Source organism: Crocuta crocuta, unplaced genomic scaffold (genome assembly GCF_008692635.1).
Source record: "Crocuta crocuta isolate KB4526 unplaced genomic scaffold, BGI_CrCroc_1.0 scaffold168, whole genome shotgun sequence".
NCBI lineage: Eukaryota > Metazoa > Chordata > Mammalia > Carnivora > Hyaenidae > Crocuta > Crocuta crocuta.
Genome location: NW_027532591.1, coordinates 3,785,860 through 3,804,609, shown reverse-complemented (window position 1 = coordinate 3,804,609; position 18,750 = coordinate 3,785,860). Strand labels below are relative to the sequence as shown.

At 36.4% G+C, this 18,750-nt stretch overlaps 1 protein-coding gene and 1 pseudogene across 2 annotated transcripts in view; both read left to right on the top strand.

The window, feature by feature from the left end:
• EPS15 (epidermal growth factor receptor pathway substrate 15) overlaps positions 1-18,750 on the top strand; it is a 135,795-nt gene that overhangs the window by 53,337 nt on the left and 63,708 nt on the right. Inside the window, exons 9-12 of one of the 2 annotated variants that reach the window (XM_077779686.1) lie at positions 1,782-1,871; positions 2,926-3,071; positions 4,888-5,044; positions 9,764-9,849. In XM_077779686.1, coding sequence (XP_077635812.1) covers positions 1,782-1,871; positions 2,926-3,071; positions 4,888-5,044; positions 9,764-9,849 — 479 coding nt within the window. Of the gene's footprint in view, positions 1-1,781; positions 1,983-2,925; positions 3,072-4,887; positions 5,045-9,763; positions 9,850-18,750 lie in introns of both variants that reach the window. The other variant, XM_077779685.1, reaches the window with a different exon arrangement.
• LOC144244442 (calmodulin-alpha pseudogene) lies at positions 11,130-11,912 on the top strand (annotated as a pseudogene).

Here is an 18,750-nt window from a genome sequence, read left to right as displayed (position 1 = left end):
AATCTGGGGAAAACGAGAGCTTTGTAGCCAGGCCTTGCTTTGAGCCCTGTACTATCACTTCTTAAAAAATATCAGGCAAGTTGCTTAGCATCTCTGAGCTTCAGTTTCTTCATATGGTAATCACATACTGGTAATCACAAATCCTGGATCAGTGTTATTATTAGGCATTCAATAAATACTAATTTGAGAGCCTCATATAACTTAGAATTGGAAGCAAACTTCTTCTGGGGGAAAACATCATTTTCAGTAGAAACAAAATAATTAAGAAGTAGTTAAATTTCCTTCTAGTTGCTGTTGGACTCTTTTTGGAGGTTTCAAGTTTCTTTGAGTAATTTCATATGCATGAAGATTGTCACGGAATCTTTATCTTTTGAAAGTCTTAAAGGTGTCTTGAATTCTTTAAAATGAAGGGAGTATCCTGGGGCATTCTATATGTAGAATGCTCTTTGCAAATCTTTATGTGTTAGTAATTAAAAGTAATTTTAATAGGTAATACATTCTCATGGTTCAGAAATCAGTGTGGTGTAAGAAGATATTCAGTGGAAAAAAATCTCAGTTCCATCCTTGCCCTCAGTGCTCTATTTATACCTACGCTATACCCAACCATTTTTCTTAGTTTCTTTTTCATACTGCTAGAATTTTAAAGTGAAAATATAAGTACATATTAATAATTATCACCTCCTTACCACACAGGATGACACACCGTACACACTGTTTTATACATTAACACTGTACTTGGATATCTTTTCACAGAGAGCTCTACAATTCTTTTTGAGGACCACATACAGTGAATTGCATTCAATTTAAGTATATATTTGATGAGTTTTGATAGTTTTTTGTATTTGTGAAGGTATCCCAGTAAGATAGAGAATGTTTCCCATGGTTTTTTGTTTGTTGGTTTTGTTTTTTTTTGTTTCATAGTATTTTATTGTATAGATATACCATAATTTTTTTAAACCAGTCTTTTGTGTTGAGGACTTGGGTGCTGATATGAATAATTCTACAATTATTCATATAATTGTAGAATTCATATTTTACAATCTTTTTCATATAGTGTTTTTTATGTAGGCAGGTAAGTCTGAAGGTAGATTCCCAGATTGGGGATTGCTGAGCCAAAGGAGAAGTAAATAGATTTGGTAGTTGTTGCCAATTTGCCCTTCATAGGCTTGGTACCAGTTTGGGCTCCCATGAGCAATGTCTGAGGGTGCCTATTTGCCCAGTCTGTTAACAAAGTACATTATGAAACTTTGGATTTTTGCTATTAAGTGGAAAATGGTATTTTAATATAGTTTTAACTTGAAGTTTTCTTGTGAGTGAAAGGGAGCAATTTTTGTATGTTAAAGGATGGGCCATTCATAGTATTTACTTTTCTCTAAAATATCTGTTTATATTCTTTGCTCATTTTCCTATTGGATTTTGTTTTTTTGTTTCTGTTAATTTCTAGGGACTCTTTTTAGGAAGATTAGCTCTTTCTTTACAAATACCTTTTTCTCTGATTGTTTGCTTTTGACACTGCAAGAATTCAGTTGAAGGGTATGTGCCTGAGTTTTTGCTACTCTGGATATCTTCCTAACAGTTGCTTAGCTTTGATTTATTTCCTTTTTTCCTTTCTTCCTTTCTTCTCTCTGTCTTTTCCTCCTTCTTTGTTTCCCACCATAACTTCTTAAAAAAAGAATTTGTGACAGCTTGAAGATGCTTTTTTGTTGCACAATAATCGATTCAGTGGGTGTATGTTGTTAAATGATTTTAATATATGTGACCCTGGCTCATCTCTCTTGAAGGCAATGTTTTTGGTATATTGCGCATTGGAGAAAGAACCTGTGCCAATGTCCTTGCCTCCTGCCTTGGTGCCACCTTCTAAGAGAAAAACGGTCAGTATATCAGGCTCTGTGCAGTTGGTCCCCTCTTCAGCACCAGCCAAGGAACCTTACCACTCCTTACCACCTGTAGGCATTTTACCTACCAAAGCACCGTTAAGACAGGTATAGATCTATCAGTGTTAAAGGACTTTTTTTTAAAAATGCATGGCATTTAACAGTTGATTGCTTGATGAAGACAGAAGGAACAATCAAAGGGATCAAAGATTTAGAGCACCCTATGGTTAAACCTGCATGATATGATGTCGTGGAGTAGACAGATAATCCTTCTCCTGCATTTGGCCTTACTTAGATCATATGGATATTTTATTGGCTTTGCCTTGATCTACCTGGAATTAAAGTTGGAGACTGAAGATACTCCATGCTAATCTGGCATGCTTGCCTGGGCACAGTTAATAGATGTTTTTGTTTTTATAATCCTCAGTTAACTCTTGATTCTTTGGGATCAAATTATCCAATTTTGGGTTGTCTAAGGCCTTTTTTTCCCTCCAGCCTGCTGTTTATCAGGCTAAGTAAAGGAAAATAATGACAGCATATGCAAATTAACCAGTTCAGCTACAGTTAAGAATGCTGAATGAAATTATAACAAAATGGAGATTGAGAATTAACTGAATATTTGTTTATACAGATTTTCTTAGTTACCCATATTAATGTGGTCATTCATAAGTCAAGAGTTAACTATGCTTGAATTTACTCATTGTTTTTAAGTAAATTATTTTTTAAGTAAATTACCTTTAGGAAAAAAGTAGAAGGGGCATCTGTAAATGTAGTTCCCTAGCTGACCTAGATTTTTCTTCTGTAATTTTCTTTTCACCACAGCATTTCGATTAGGATGTGATGAAAATGGTAGACGGTTGTTATGGTTAGTGGGGTAGAGTTGCTCACAGTTTTTACAGATACTGTCATGGGTTGAAAGAATGACACTTCAAAGTTTGTTTCATTCTGACAGAAATTATATACATATATATGTGTGTGTGTATATATATATATATATGTATATATGTGTATATATATACATACATGGTTTTGCTTTTTTTCCCCCCTGTAGTGGGTTGTATCCCCTGCAGAAAAGGCTAAATATGATGAGATCTTCTTGAAAACTGATAAAGATATGGATGGATTTGTGTCTGGATTGGAAGTCCGTGAAATCTTCCTGAAGACAGGTTTACCTTCTACCTTACTAGCCCATATTTGGTAAGATTTTATTTAAATTGATTTAAAAAATAAGGTTTTTATAACTCTAGTTTTGTGCATTCTTATTTTTAGACATTTATAAATTGGACAGTTTTGTTTCAGAATTCTTTATAGAGAAAATTTAAATCTGAAGATTTCTTTTGGATAATGTACAAAAGCTTGAGAATGGATTACCTGTTTTATAAGATTGTCAGTTAATGATTACTAGAATGTTTAAATGCAACATCTATTTATATCAATTAAAGTTAATTTTTTTAATGTTTATTATTTATTTTTGAGAGAGAGAGAGAGAGTGTGTGTGTGTGTGAGTGGAGGGAGGGGCAAAGAGAGAGGGAGATGCAGAATCCAAAGCTGTGAGCTGTCCGTATGGAGCCTGATGTGGGGCTTGAACCCACAAACTGTGAGATCATGACCTGAGCCAAAGTTGGATGCTTAACCGACTAAGCCATCCAGGTGCCCCTAAACTTAAATTTTTAACGGAGAATCCAAAAATCTGAAATTTAAGCAATATAAAAAACAGTATCTTCAAGGTGTGCTCACATAATTCTGTAGGGTATATGTATACTTTTATACCGTTACATAGAAATTACACACTTAGTCCTTAAAAAAGATGAGCTTTAGTGTTGCTAGTGAATTTCACATTAAATGAGACCATGCATATGAACATTTATAGTGTATCAGCTGCCAATCCACCTGACTATATACCAGAGGTTATCTTGAGGTTTTCTAGGGGCACAAATATCAGATGTGGAACCACATAGCTGCAAAGAGAAACTTAGAAAAGAACAAAGGAGGACAGTAGATCTGCCTTAAAAGGAACAAGAACTCAAGACTAGGAAAGATTAAATGTGTATAACTAATAATAGCTGCCACTTTCAAGTGGCTAGGCTAGGCAGTGTATGTAATAAATGGCAGCTGTCATGGGCTTGGTTGTTGGCATCATGCCCAGACTTTTTATGTACTTAGCCTTTACTTCTCACTGTAACCTTCCAGGATATGTGTTTTCTCTACTTTATAGATGAAGAATCTAAGTCTTGAAGAGGTTAAAAAAAATTGTCCAAGGTCACAAGAAGAAATAAGTAGAGAAGCTGGAATTCAGGGTTTCTTTGACACCTTAGCCCACAGTCTGTTCATCAAGGCCACATTGCCTTTAAATGAACGAAATGGATCAGAACTTCAGAAAGCTGAGCTTAACAAAAAATGAAAAAAGAAAGGAAGAAAGAAAAAGAAAACTAGGATAAATCATTTGCTGTTTCTCTTTAAGTGATTTTGTAAAGCTTTCCAGATTGCTGCCTTCTCTTCACATGTGAACTCCATTTGCAGCTGTTGTTTCTGCTTTGACTTGGTGATCCTTATATCCGCCTACTCCCAAGAGTTGCAGGAGGCAAGCCAACATGGAAATTTTTTCTTGTTTTAGAATCATTCTACTGCCACTAATGAACCAAATTTGTCGAAACTTAGGTTTCATTTTTAACATCTTTTAATACTGAGAACGTTGGGATTCTTTGGCCCACTACAACTCTTACCCTGTAGTGGTTCTGGAAATTGGTAAGAAAGCACAAAGCAAACTCAGATAAGAGACCCCTGCTCAGCACGAGGGTGAATGTTCTCTTTCTCTTAAAACCATTTTAGCTGATCTCACTCTTCTAACATTTGTGTGAATTTTGGGCAAGCCATACACACAAAAAAGTATGACTTTCTTTTTTAATTCAACTGATCATTTTTAAAAAGCTACTGAGTCCTATTACTTTTATCCTGGATTTTTAGAATGGTAGCTGTAGCATTTATATTCTGTTCGTTTTGTTTATTTGTACAGGACATTATGTGACACAAAGGACTGTGGGAAGCTTTCAAAGGATCAGTTTGCATTGGCTTTTCACTTAATCAACCAAAAGTTAATAAAGGGCATTGATCCTCCTCACATTCTTACTCCTGAGATGGTTCCACCATCAGACAGGGCCAGTTTACAGAAGGTAAGACAACTTAAAAGAAAACCTGAATGTATTAACAGGAAGGAACAAGTTCTGTGTTAGATGACAGACTTGATTTGTAGGAAATAGTGGAGAAAATGTATCTGGCTAGGAGCAGAGCATTTTACTGTTTGTGGTTTAGTTTTTGTCTATAAATATGTTCAAATGCCTTGTATGACATCCTTGGTCTGCAGATCGTTTACCCTAACATTTATTACACATATGGCAACCATATTTTTGAATCTAAAAATTGGGAAAATGTGGTCTTTTTTTTACTCCTTTTGGGTTTGTGAATTAATTTTTATGAATAAGGTATAAAATTTAAGTGAAATCAGTAGGAATTATTGTGTTTCATTTGATGATTCACTCTTACAGAAAATACAAATTTGAAAACAAAATCTGGGAGATTATTATTTCTTGATGTCAGCTTTATATATAAACAAGAAGAACATCATGTTGAGAAGAAATCTGTGTGGTTTTTGCCACATAGATGACCTTCTTTTCCTGAGGATATGGCCAGAATTTCATATCTGAACAGCTAGAAGCAGGTTTTAGCCAGGCTTCTGGCCAGCAGTGGGAATTTTCAAAACTACATTGTTTTAGCCATGCTGTGCCTTGATTTTTCTCTCTTCCTCTAGAAATCCTTTCTAGCATAGTATATTTACAATATCTTGGCCTTAATAGAGCTTAAAAGGATTTATATTGTTTAGTGGCTATTTGCCTTTAAGAATATGTACTTTGTATCTTTAAATCTCTTGTGACCTATAAAATAATTACTGCTGTGGTGATTTCTTAGAGTTAGATATAGTAAGAGTGGTCAAATGTGTGGTGTAAGGAGAGCTGTCTTTGAAATGTCAGGAGAATATTTTAGTTTACATTCATTTTGCCATATAGGTTTAAAAAATCCCATTTTAACCTAGTAAAAGTCAAACTTGGATTTTTCCCCTGAAGTCAACTAAATGGAAATTTATAGCCACCAGGTACAGAAGTTAATTCTAAGAGTTTTGTTCTATTTTAAGATAAACATTTGGTAATCTGTTTTGTGAGTTTGCGGAGGGTGGAGCGGCACATTTTTGTGAAGTTTTTGAGATTTCTTGTGATGTAGGATATGGGTTCCCCAAGTTGTAGAGAAAGTTCAAGTGAAGCCACCCAGAAAGATAAAGGTTACAAATTTGTATGTGTGCTCTCTGCAATACCTGTATTTCAGTTGTTTCTTCCTTTTTTTCACCTATGCAGACTGTGTTTTACCTTCATTGTTTACCACCTTCATTTTATATCCACTAAGTCTCTCACCAATACAAATTATAGAGAATGACAGAACTTTCTGAAATTATGTTTGTTAAGTCTCTATAACATTAGGTAGACACTGCAGGTTGCATCTGCTTTACAGAGTTTTTAATAGATTTGTCTGAAGTCCATTTACAAGACCATAGATACCTTTGTCTATTTATGTCAGATATCAGTATTACACTTTAAAATGAGATTTTATCACTATTATCTATTAACCAAAATTTTTAACCTTAAATAGTAAAAAATTGCATTTGTTTTGTCTCTTGAATAATCTCCTTTCTCTTTATAATCTAATTTTCTTAGAACTGCATTTTTTTTTTTTTTTTTTTTGTATTGCAGCTTTGACTAACCTTTTTTTGAATATTGCTTTCTGTGTTTTTTTCTAGTTGGGAGTATTTTTTCCATTCTGCAGCCCTCTGCTTTTCTCCTTTCTTGTACTATCAGTTTCTTTACTCTCTCGAGGTTAGAGCTTTACTTTATGCCTTTTTTAGCATTACAGTTTTTGCTTTACAATTTTGAAATTAGAGGCTTTTTAAGTGGCAAAATTGATGCAGAAAAAATACTTAAACAGCATGATTTTGTCACATGTCTGTCCCTTGGTCCTTGTATGCATTTTAGCTTACCTTCCTTAGGCTCTTTGACCCACTTAAAATCACCAAAGTGGAATTTTTGTGTAATGCACAAATAAGGTGAGAGAAAATATTTTGAAAGAAGGGGACATGCTACATTTTTCTTAATATACCTTTCTTAAACTTTAGTTACTGTTAGCTGAACTTTTTCCATGTTTCTGGTTGTATGCCATTTTACGACTTTAGAATGGGAGTTTAATTTCTGTGTTAGTAATTGAGGGGTGACGCAAGCTACAGTACACTAATCTTCCTTCTAGAGTCATCTGTGGTTTCACCTTCTAACTTGTTTGAGGTTAAATTTACTTGTCTCATTCTTCTTATTTGATGATATTTTTAACAGTGAAAGACTGTCAACCACTTTTTTTTTTAGTTAAGAGTGACAGAAGAGGTGTGGAAGTCATGAGTTTCTTGGTATACTTGCACCTTTCATAGCACATTTCTCAGTAGCATTTAGGTGATGTAAGTTACTTTTGGTGGTAAAAGTGAGATCAGGTGTTAATTTTTCATTTTGCTCAACTGTCAAACTGTCTGGCCAGGTAACTTAGCTCATCCGTCAAATTTAGACAAGTTTAAAATCCTAGTGAATACCTGTCACATTCAAAAATTAAAATTCCTAATTTAATTTAGGATGATAAGGGTCTGTATATTAGTGAAAAACAGTAAAACAATAAGAGGTGCATTTGATTAAAATCTGTAGTCAATATGAAATTGAGACTAGCATTAGTTGAATCCTTTTTTTTTTTTAATTTTTTTTTTAATGTTTTTATTTATTTCTAGGAGAGAGAGAGAGAGAGACAGCGTGAGCAGGGGAGGGTCAGAGAGAGAGGGAGTCACAGACTGAAACAGGCTCCAGGCTCTGAGCCGGCAGTCAGCACAGAGCCCGACGCGGGGCTCGAACCCACGAACCGCGAGATCATGACCTGAGCGAAAGTCGGACGCTTAACCGACTACGCCACCCAGGCGCCCCTCATTAGTTGAATGCTAATAGATGAATTTTGGTATTGATAGACAAAACAAAACATCTGAAGACTAGTAATGCAGCATAGTGCTGAAAGAAATGGAAGGATTATTTGCCACATTTTATTGGCATACTGTTTATCACATTGACTTTTAGGGTAGTGGTTTTATTTACCTTAAATTATCTTGATATGTAAGTGCCAAGGAGCATAGCGTGAAATAGACTTGAATTTAATCAGAGGTCTCCTAATCAATAGGTCCTTTTGAGCTGGGCTCAACTTTAAGCAAATCATTTAATCTGATTCCCTAGCTCTAAAATTGGATTAATAATAATTGTTACAACCCAGTTTTCAGGTTAGTTTTGAAAATTGATTAATGGATTTGAATGTGCTTATTAGTAAATTGTAAATCATCATATAAATGTGAGGAGGTGGGATACTGTGAACTTTTAGGTTTCTTCTTCTGTGGTCCAAGTTGGTGACATATATTAAATTCACAGCAACCTAAGTATTAATACCATTTTATGTTCTGCAAATAAGGTCCTCAGTGTATTTTAGTTTTACATGTTAAAGCCTCAATTTTAACATTTCTTAATGGTGATTATTCTGTCATTTGTCAGTGTGGTTGTAGCACTGGGAGGTAGGTCAGGTGTTTGAGGAAGCAGTTACCTTCTTGCCCTGACTTCAACCAGCTATAGAAGGCATCAGAAATGGCTCACAAAGGAATTGAGCCAGGGTGGAAACAACTCATTGGAAGGTCATCCGTCTTAAGAACATATTCTGTTGGAGGAAATTAATTATAATAATACCTTGCGTTTATAAAATGTTATGATGTTTTAGAGTGACTTTACATACAATATTTATTTCACTTAATTTTTAAAGTGAGCAGGGAAGAGATTATTTCCCTATTTTATAGTAAAGTTCATGCAGCTAGTAAGATGGCAGATCCCAGAATAAATACAGCTAGATTTTCTAAATACAGGTACCTTTCAGAGACCAATTTTGACATTTTCATTACTGAAAGAAAACCATATGTAAAGGGTGTCATATATGGAGATAGTTTCATATGGTGATATTAATATTTACTATGGAACACGCTGAGCAGCTGGTTTTACTTTAATTAGGGTAGGCACTAAGATTGTTTAACAAAAGTACATGTTGAACTGAATAAAATCAACTACTGTTACATTTCTGAGATTTACCAAAATTTGTTTACTTTGTGCCAGATGACACAAGTACCAATAAAGCCACCCTACCTCTCCCCAAGAAATGTATTCTTCAGTGGAGGAATTAGTTTATAAATCTGATATCTGCTTTGCTCAGTGTTTTTTTTTTTTAATGTTTTTTTTTATTTCTGAGAGCATGAGACAGCGTGAGCAGGGGAGGGTCAGAGAGAGAAGGAGATACAGAATCTAAAGCAGGCTCCAGGCCCTGAGCTAGCTGTCAGCACAGAGCCCAACGTGGGGCTCAAACCCATAAACTGTAAGATCATGATCTGAGCCAAAGTCAGACTCTTAACTTACTGAACCACCCAGGCACCCCTACTTCAGTGTTTTAAACAGGTGCTAGGATCAAGTGACAAAGACTTTAGTTATCTGAAGTGGTGTTATCTATTTTAGAGCAACAGCTTTTAGAGGATTTAAGGGAAAATGTCTTAGTGTACAACTGTATGTGTATGTTTGTGTATATAAAATTGCACTAGATATGATTTTCTTAAATTAAAAGTATTAGTAGTACTATAAGATACGGAGTAGTCTGATCCATGCAGTGCTTTTAAACATTTTTAGTGCTTCACCGTATATAATTTTATAGTAATAACGTTATAATTGTGAACCTCTTGTTTTTAGAACATCATAGGATCAAGTCCTGTTGCAGATTTCTCTGCTATTAAGGAGCTAGATACCCTTAACAATGAAATCGTTGACCTACAGAGGTATGTAAATTAAAATTAAAGTTGACTGTATAAACATACACACACACACTTTTCTGTTTCTAATCTATATCTTGGTAAATGCTACTTTATTTAATCATTCTTGAATTGGGAATCTGTGAACCTTGTTAGGTTTTAGGTTGTGGTCACATTGTATAAATGTGTAAAACACTTAAACATGATTTGGCATTTGTGAAAATATTTTTCCTAGGTTTTTATTTTAGGTGAGATCTGCAATGTAGGCAAATTTCCATCATCTGTCAACTCCAGTAATGTCATAATGAGACTCATCAACCCATGCTAAAATAATGGTTGTTTAAATTCACTTTTGTAAATGGTTGTATTAGGTCACTATATCACCAACTCTTCAAGATACTACATTATAAATCTTGGTTTTTATTATCGTGAGTAACATTTTTTTCTGTTCCATACTACTACTTTTCAGATTTTAAATTGTTTATTAATATATCAGGATGTAATTAGTATAACTATAAAACAGGAAAAAGGAATTTAAACAAATTTTGTTTATGGCTTTTACTAAATTGCTATCTGACAAAAGACTGGCCCCTTCTTATTTGTTGGTTAGATGAAGATACTTAATTTTAGTGCAGGGACCGATCCTGCAAATAAACAATACATAATATGGAATTGTAATGAGTATATAATGAATATGGTGCTTTACAAATTTATTTTTTCCCTCTCAATGATGATTATATTGCATACTTATAAACAGTTTGAAAATACAGAAAAGCATAATGAAGAAAAAACACTATGTTTCTTAGAATAATAATTTGTTTTGAGCATTGAAAATCAAAGTAGATAAGAAAAGCTGTATATAACCTCAAGAGTTAGTTGGGTAAAGAGTGTTGTTATTAGTCAGAAAATGAGACATTTCTATATATCACAAAGTTGTTTCTATTTGATAATATAAGACATTAAGAGCTTGAGGCAGGACGTCTTTTGTCATTAAAAAAAGTTTTTTAAATATAATTCCTTCAACATTTTTTATATAGGTATTTAATTATGTCAATCAGATTAAATTAGCATGATATTTTTAACTTAATGAAGGAAAAGCAATAGTTATAATATCAGGGCAGTGGTGCTGGGAGCCTCGCAGGCACAGTGCCATTACTTGGAGCCTGTGGAGGCAGCAACGTAGTGCTAAGTGCACACTGAGCCTTAGCAGCAGCAGCAGAGGCAGAGGCACCCCCACCCACCTTTCTACCCCCTGTGCTGGTGCAGCCACCCTTGCTCCCTCTATTCTTTCTCCCTTCGTTTATCTCATGGCTGATCAACAGACTGAAGAACAGATTGCTGAGTTCAAGGAAGCTTTCTCTCTATTTGACAAAGATGGTGATGGTACCATCACAACAAAGGAACTTGGAACTGGGCCAGAACCCAACAGAAGCCACATTGCAGAATGTGATCAAAAACGTGGAGGCTGACAGTAATGGCACCATTGACTTCCCAGAATTTTTTTGCTATGATGGCTAGAAAAATGAAAGATACAAACAGTGAAGAAGAAACTGGCAAAGCATTATAAGTCTTTGACAAGGATGACAGTGGTTACATCTGTGCAGCAGAACTGTGTCATGTCATGACCAATTTGGGAGAAAAACCAGCAGATGAAGAAGTAGATGAAATGATCAGAGAAACAAATATAGATGAAGATGGACAAGTCAACTATGAAGGATTGTACAGATAATGACTGTAAGATGAAGACCTACTTTTTATTCCTTCAACCTACCTCTCCCTGGAAGAATGAAATAGAATCTTTTACCTACCTCTTGGGAAAACAAACAAACAAAAAACAAATTCATTCACTCATTCTGTTTCTATATAACAAAACCTTCAAAAGTACCTTATGTCCATACACACAAAATCTTCATGTATTGCCTGGTGGTCCTTTCCCCTAAAGATCAAGCTACTCATTAGTTTTATAGTATAAATGCTTCTATTACATTAATGATAAGGAAGCACTTAGTGGACCCCTTGCAGTTCCATTGTTAATGATTCATACACTGTTTGGGCTGGCCAGCTTTTCATGCATACGACTTGACAGTGGAGTACAGTGAAACATTTGTATGAAAAATGAAAAAACAAATTTAAAACCTTTTCAGATAGGTTCAAGTTCAGTTTGTGAGTATAAATTGTCATAACTGGTTTATTCAAAACTAACAGTTAAAATTGGTTTATGTCAAGATGCTGTGCAGAAAAATGGGTAAAGGATAAACTATTTAGATGTAGCTTCACTTTGCAGGATTATCCTCTTGTACTTCCATGTGCCCTGACCCATGGTGACAATGACACACATCCTGGTGGCATGCTGTGTATATTGGTTTAGTGTTACCCATATTGCACTAGAGCTGTCACCATTCACACAAAGTTTTAAAAAGAAACCTTTACTGAGGGAGCATCTTTGGACTCTTCTGTTTTTAAAACCTTCTGAACCATGACTTGGCATCAGCAGAGTAGGCTGTAACTATGGACTTCAGCACAACCATCAACAGCTGTTCAAGTAACTTTGTGTCCCTTCCAAGTTGTAAATGTTATTCTTTTTTTTCCCAATAAAAAGATCATTGATCTAAAAAAAAAAAAAAAGCTATAATACCATAATCTTTTCAAATACCTGGATCTCCCACCTGAGCCCAAGACCTATATTTTCATTTGCCTACTAGAGAATATCCAGTAGGACATGAGTTCCTAATCTTCCCCTAATCACTATCCTTGTCTCGTTTATTTGCCTTTCTCAGTGACATCACCATTCATCTAGTCACTCAGACTAGAAATCTGAGATTTTTCTTCCTCTTTATTCTTCTATCTTTGAAATGTTTCTTGAAATCATTCCTACCTTTCTATCTCCTTTGCCTGGTCACCTCCTCCTGATCTTTCAAATCTCACCTTAGACATCACTTCCTCTGGAAGGGGGGCCCTTCTCTGACTTGTTTACCTTCCAGCCCTCATACTTATCAAATCTTACATAGTTTTAGTATTTACGGTAGTTATAGCATTTGCCATACTTTATTATAATTGTTTTATTTGGATCTCTCACTAGCCTGTGTATTCTTTTTTGAGAGAGAGAGAGGGAGAAATAGAGAGGGAGAGGGCACAAGTGAGCAAGGGGCAAAGAGAAAGAAGTGGAGCACAAGCTCTCCTGAATCAGGGCTTGAGCTCACCCAGTGTGGGACTTGAACTGACAAACTGAGAGATCATGACTTCAGTGCTTAACACCTCAGCCACCACGACGCCCTAGCCTATGTATTTTTAAGCATAAGGACTATTTGCTTGTTCACTGTTCTATCCCTAATGCTTAGCTTATGTAACAGATAAGAAAATAATTTTCAGTATTGTTGAAATCTGTCCTGTCTGTACTATTGCTTCTTAGTTTTACTAACCCTTAATCTCTTCTCTGGATTACTATTTTAACCTCCTAATTGATTCTGTGCTTTGAGTCTCTCCTTCCTTCCTTTGCACCTCTAACTGATGTATAAAACAGAACTCAGATCCCTTAGCGACTTCTTATTCCCAATTGGATCCAGCTCACTTTTCTGAGAATGGCATAAGAGCTCTTATTTCAGATGCACCTCACTGGCTTAGTCAGTTAAGCATCCGACTTCTGTCAGCACAGAGCTCACTTTGGATCTTCTGTCTCCCTCTCTCTCTGCCCAACCTCTCCCCCCAAATAAATAAACATTAAAAAATAAACAGTTTGTTTTTCATGCTTTCCTTTTATACCCTGACCATTCTTCTGTTTTAGCCATCTCCAGCAGTAAAGTAGAATCCTTTCCTTTGACACCATCAAGCTCCTTGAGAGCAGACACTGTGTTTGCTCTTGTACTCTCAATGTTGAGCATAGTGCTCTACATTTTAGCTTCTTTCCTCTTCTCCAGTCATGTGGTGAGTGGACCTCTCAGGTCAACATGCCACATGTTTTTATTCTTCTGTGCCTCTCATACTGTTGTTTCCCTTTGCCTGAGCTTTTACCTTGTAAACTTATGCTTCAAGACCCAGCTTAAATATCTGCTTTGTCAAACCACTGAAATCTGGATTGCTAATTACTTTTATTCTTCCTACTTCTAGAAACTTTATTCCTTTGTAATAGTACTTACCATATTTTATTGTGGTCCTTTGTTGTTTTTTTTCCCCCTTGATTTGAATTCCTTCAGGGCAGGGGCTATGTCTTATTTACTTGGATAGGTCTAGAAGTTTAGGCATACAGTATCTGACATCAGAGAATCTCATTATAGGTTAGCAGGTTGAGTGAATAAATCAAAGTATGTTATGAATATTAGAATATTTCCCAGATTTAATTCCTGCCAAGTTTATGACAGACTAGAAGCCATATACTAAAGGATGAAAAGACAGAAGATCTTAGAATCGTGCCTTACTTTGAAGACTGTAGAAGAGGATTTTATAGACAAAAGGATTTTTAATCCTCACAGGGACATTAAGGTTATTGGGCTGATGTTTCATATTTTGAAAACCTGTTTTTATGTCAGGGATTTCCTTTGAAAATCTGATGAAGGTTTTTAGATTCTGTCCCCCACCCCACAAAGAACATGTGTATTCGTGTACACCATTTTGCATTTATTTCAGGAGTTCCCAGACCCTTGAAAACTATCCATGGATCCAGTTTTAAGAACCTTTGCTCTGAAAGTAATACTGTGTCTCAAATAGAGAAGTTCTTGACTGAAAAGTCAAAATTTGCTTCAGTCACTAAGCATGGTGGTGGTGAATTGTGCTGAGGCAGAAGTTAATATTTATTTGTCTTCTATCAGCTTCTACTTCCTTCCTGTCTCTGTCCTTTTAGCAAGAACATCAGGAAGTAAAAGCTACATCCTGTCAGGCCAGTTTGTTATCCTAGTTTGGGGCCAGTAAACAGGATAGGTAATTATAATGATAGTCATTATGTATTGTGTTATGCCTGCTTTATGTAATTTCTCTAATTCAGTTCTTACAATATCACTAACAGGTAAGCAGTTTTATACTGATTTTTCAGATGAAGAATACCTAAGTCTTGTTTTTTTTTTTTTTTTAATATTTTTTTATTTATTTCTAGGAGAGAGAGAGAGACAGCGTGAGCAGGGGAGGGTCAGAGAGAGAGGGAGACACAGACTCTGAAATAGGCTCCAGGCTCTGAGCTGGCAGTCAGCACAGAGCCCGACGCGGGGCTCGAACCCACGAACCGTGAGATCATGACCTAAGTGAAAGTCGGACGCTTAACCGACTAAGCCACCCAGGTGCCCCAAGAATACCTAAGTCTTGTTTTCTAAGATGCTTTCCTTGCTATCTACCTCAGCTTGGAGAGCATTCAATTTCCTTCTCTCAGAACACTTACAATACTGAATTATATTTCTTTCTCCAGTAGATTGTGAGCTATGTGTGATAGCAGAGACTCTCTTATTTCTAATGAGGCAACATAGTATATTATTTCAGAGCATGGCTTTCTAACTAGATTGTGTAGTTTGACCTCTGACATGACTTAGCTGAGTAACTTAGCTGTCTGTGCCTCAGTTTCTTCATCTGTCAAATGGAAATATGACTAATACCATGTAAAATGCTTAATACCTTTATTGGAATGTGATAAATTCAGTACATGTTTATAGTTATCATCATCATCCCCAATACCCAGCTCAGCACTTAAAGCACAACATTTACTGAATAGGAACTCCGCAAACATTGGTTGGAGTAGCTGAAGGAACACTCTCTTTCTCTGGATGAAGAGAGACTAGAACTTTGTGGTCAGGTAGCCAGAACCTGTGTTCCTAAATATGTAGATCTCTATCTCAATCATGTTAAAGAACTGATTTTTAAAAAACCTATCTAAGGGGTGCCTGCATGGCTCAGTCGGTTAAGTGTTGCACTTCTGCTCAGGTCATGATCTCACGGTTCGTGGGTTCGAGCCCCGCGTCCGGCTCGGCTCTGTGCTGACAGCTAGCTCAGAGCCTGGAGCCTGTTTCAGATTCTGTGTTTCCCTCTATCTCTGACCCTCCCCTGCTCACGCTGTTTCTCTCTCTCTCTCTCTCTCAGAAATAAATAAAAACATTAAAAAAAATTTTTAAAAACCTATTTAAGGCAGTGTTAACATACAGTTTGAATTTTTTAAAAAAATTGTTTTTGGTTTAGTTAAGTTTAAATACCATTAAGAACCATTAGCTCTGAAGACAGCATTGCTTATACTGTTGTATCTGTGACTCTTTTCCTTATATAAACCAAACTGACCTGTTTCTGACCCTGTAAAGATCTGTGCTACTACTCAGTCTCAATTGTGATTACCTCAGCAATGGTGTTACTGATTGAATGATTGAAGCTTTAGGTTACCAGTGTGCTTTTGTTTGGTAATAAGGAATCAGTCTAATTGATTTTCACACAAAGTTCACGGCTCAGTATTTAAAATCTTTATGTAGGGAGACTTTCCTTATTTGAAACCCTCCCTGATAAAGTGGAAGTCTGCACTGTCTAATACAGTAGCTACTAGCCACGTTTGGTTTTTGAGCACTAATCCAATATGAAATGTACTGGATTTCAAAAAGGAATAAAAATATTTTGGCTATACGGTTTAAGTAAAATGTATTATGATAAAATTCACTTGTTTCTTTTTAGTTTTTAAAATGTAGAGCATTTAAAATTACATATGTGACTTTTATTTCTTTTGCATCTGGTCTCAATCAGTTGTCGTCTGTAGAAATTACATTTGCTTGCATTATTTTGTGGCACTGGTAGCTTATTAAGGGACTCTTCCCTGTTTTAAGAAAGCAGTAATTTTGTTTTAGTTTATTTATTTTGAGGGGTGCTGGGTGGCTCCTTCTGTTAAGCATCTGACTTTGGCTTAGGTTGTGATCTCATGGTTTATGGCTTTGAGCCCCATGTTGAGCTCTGTGCTGACAGCTCAGAGCCTGAAGCCTCTTTTGGATTCTGGGTCTTCTCTCTCTGCCCCTTCTCTCCTCTCTCTCTCTCTTTCAAAATAAACATTTTTAAAGAAAGTTTATTAATTTTGAGAGAAAAAGAGAGAGAGTGCATGCATGTGAACAGGGGAGGGATAGAGAGAGAGGGAGAGAGAGAATCCCAAGCAGGATTTGCACTGTCAGCACAGAGCCCAACACAGGGCTTGATCCCATGAACCACTGAGATCATGACCTGAGCTGAAATCAAGAGTTGGGCGCTTAACCAACTGAGCCACCCAGGTGCCTCAAAGAGCAATAATTTTTAAGATGTGTTACAGTCTGTCTTGGAGAAACAAAAATATCTACCAAGAAATTTCAGTTCCTGAAGGATTTAGAAATGAGTCTCTACCCAGAGCTTCCCGGTTGCTGAGGGCGCTCAGATTCCTGGAGAGTGGTGTACCCCAAGCTCTCTGGGGATGGAAGCTGCTGTGATCGATCCCCTTGGACCTCAGCAGTCTGTGCTCTTCATGATAAATGGATAATACAGATTTGGTGGCAGTGCTGGGATCCGAAGCAAACATCTGTCAGCATCTGGGGACAAAGGGGAAACACAGGTGTGGCTCCCTGCATACTCTTCAAGTTCCTAGTCTTTCTGGCCATTTCCAGTGGCCATTGAGGTGATCCAAGAGTATAGCAGAAGTTTGAAAGACAAGAGGTAGATTTTCTCCTGCTCCCTGGCTACCTCAAGAAACAAGCCAAAGTACACATGGTGGAGAGTCCCAAATACCACTACGAGTAGGAAAACAAAATAACCAAGGTATCAACAAGAAGAACAGGAGACACCATTCAAAGAACACTTTCTGAACGGACAGGCCCTGGACAGTCAAAGAGTCTTCTTTGGTACAGCAGCAATCACAGGTGCAGAGTGCATAACAAGCTTTTAAAACTAACAAGAGATAGAAAGCTAACCAAAATGACAAAACAAAAGAGCTCTCCTCCAAAGAAATTCCAGGAAGAATTGACAGCTAAAGAACTGCTCAAAACAGATATAAGCAACATAACTGAACAAGAATTTAGAGCAAAAGTCATAAAATTAATCGCTGGGCTTGAAAAAGTCAGAGAAAACATCAGAGAAACTATTGCTACAAAGACTATGGAGCTTAAAAATAGTTGTGATGAATTAAAAAATGATATAAATGAGATGCAGAATAAAATGGAGGCATCCAATGCACGGACTGTAGAGGCAGAAAGGAGAATAAGTGATTTAGAAGACACAATTATAGAAAAAGAGGAAGCTGAGAAAAAGATAAACTGATCCAGGAACATGAAAAGAGAGTTCTAGAGCTCAATGATACAATAAAAAGGAATAATATCCATACCATAGGAATTCCAGAAGAGGAAGAGAGAGGGAAAGGTGCTGAAGGAGTCCTTGAACAGCTTCTAGCAGAGAACTTCCCCAGTCTGGTGAAGGAAACAGACATTGAAATCCAAGAGGCACAGAGAACTCCCCTCAGACGTAACTGGGATCAATCTTCTGCATGACATATCATAGTGAAACTGGCTAAATATAAGGACAAAAAGAGAATGCTGACAGCAGCTAGCGATAAAAGGCCCCTAACATACAAAGGGAAACCTATGAGATTGGTAACAGACCTATCTACTGAAACTTGGCAGGGCAGAAAGGAATGGCAGGAAATCTTCAATGTGATGAACAGAAAAAATATGCAGCCAAGAATCCTCTATCCAGCAAGCCTGACATTCAGAATAGAAGGAGAGATAAAAGTCTTTCCAAATCAACAAAAATTGAAAAAATTGGTCACCACTAAACCAGGGGACTCTATGAGGGAAATGTTGCAAGGAACACAAGATACCAGAGACTCCACCACAAGCATAAATCCCACAAAGGACATGATGACTCTAAACCCATATTTTTCAATAATAACACTGAATGTAAATGGACTAAATGCCCCATCAAAAGACATCGGGTAGCAGAATGGATAAAAAACCAAAATCCATCTAT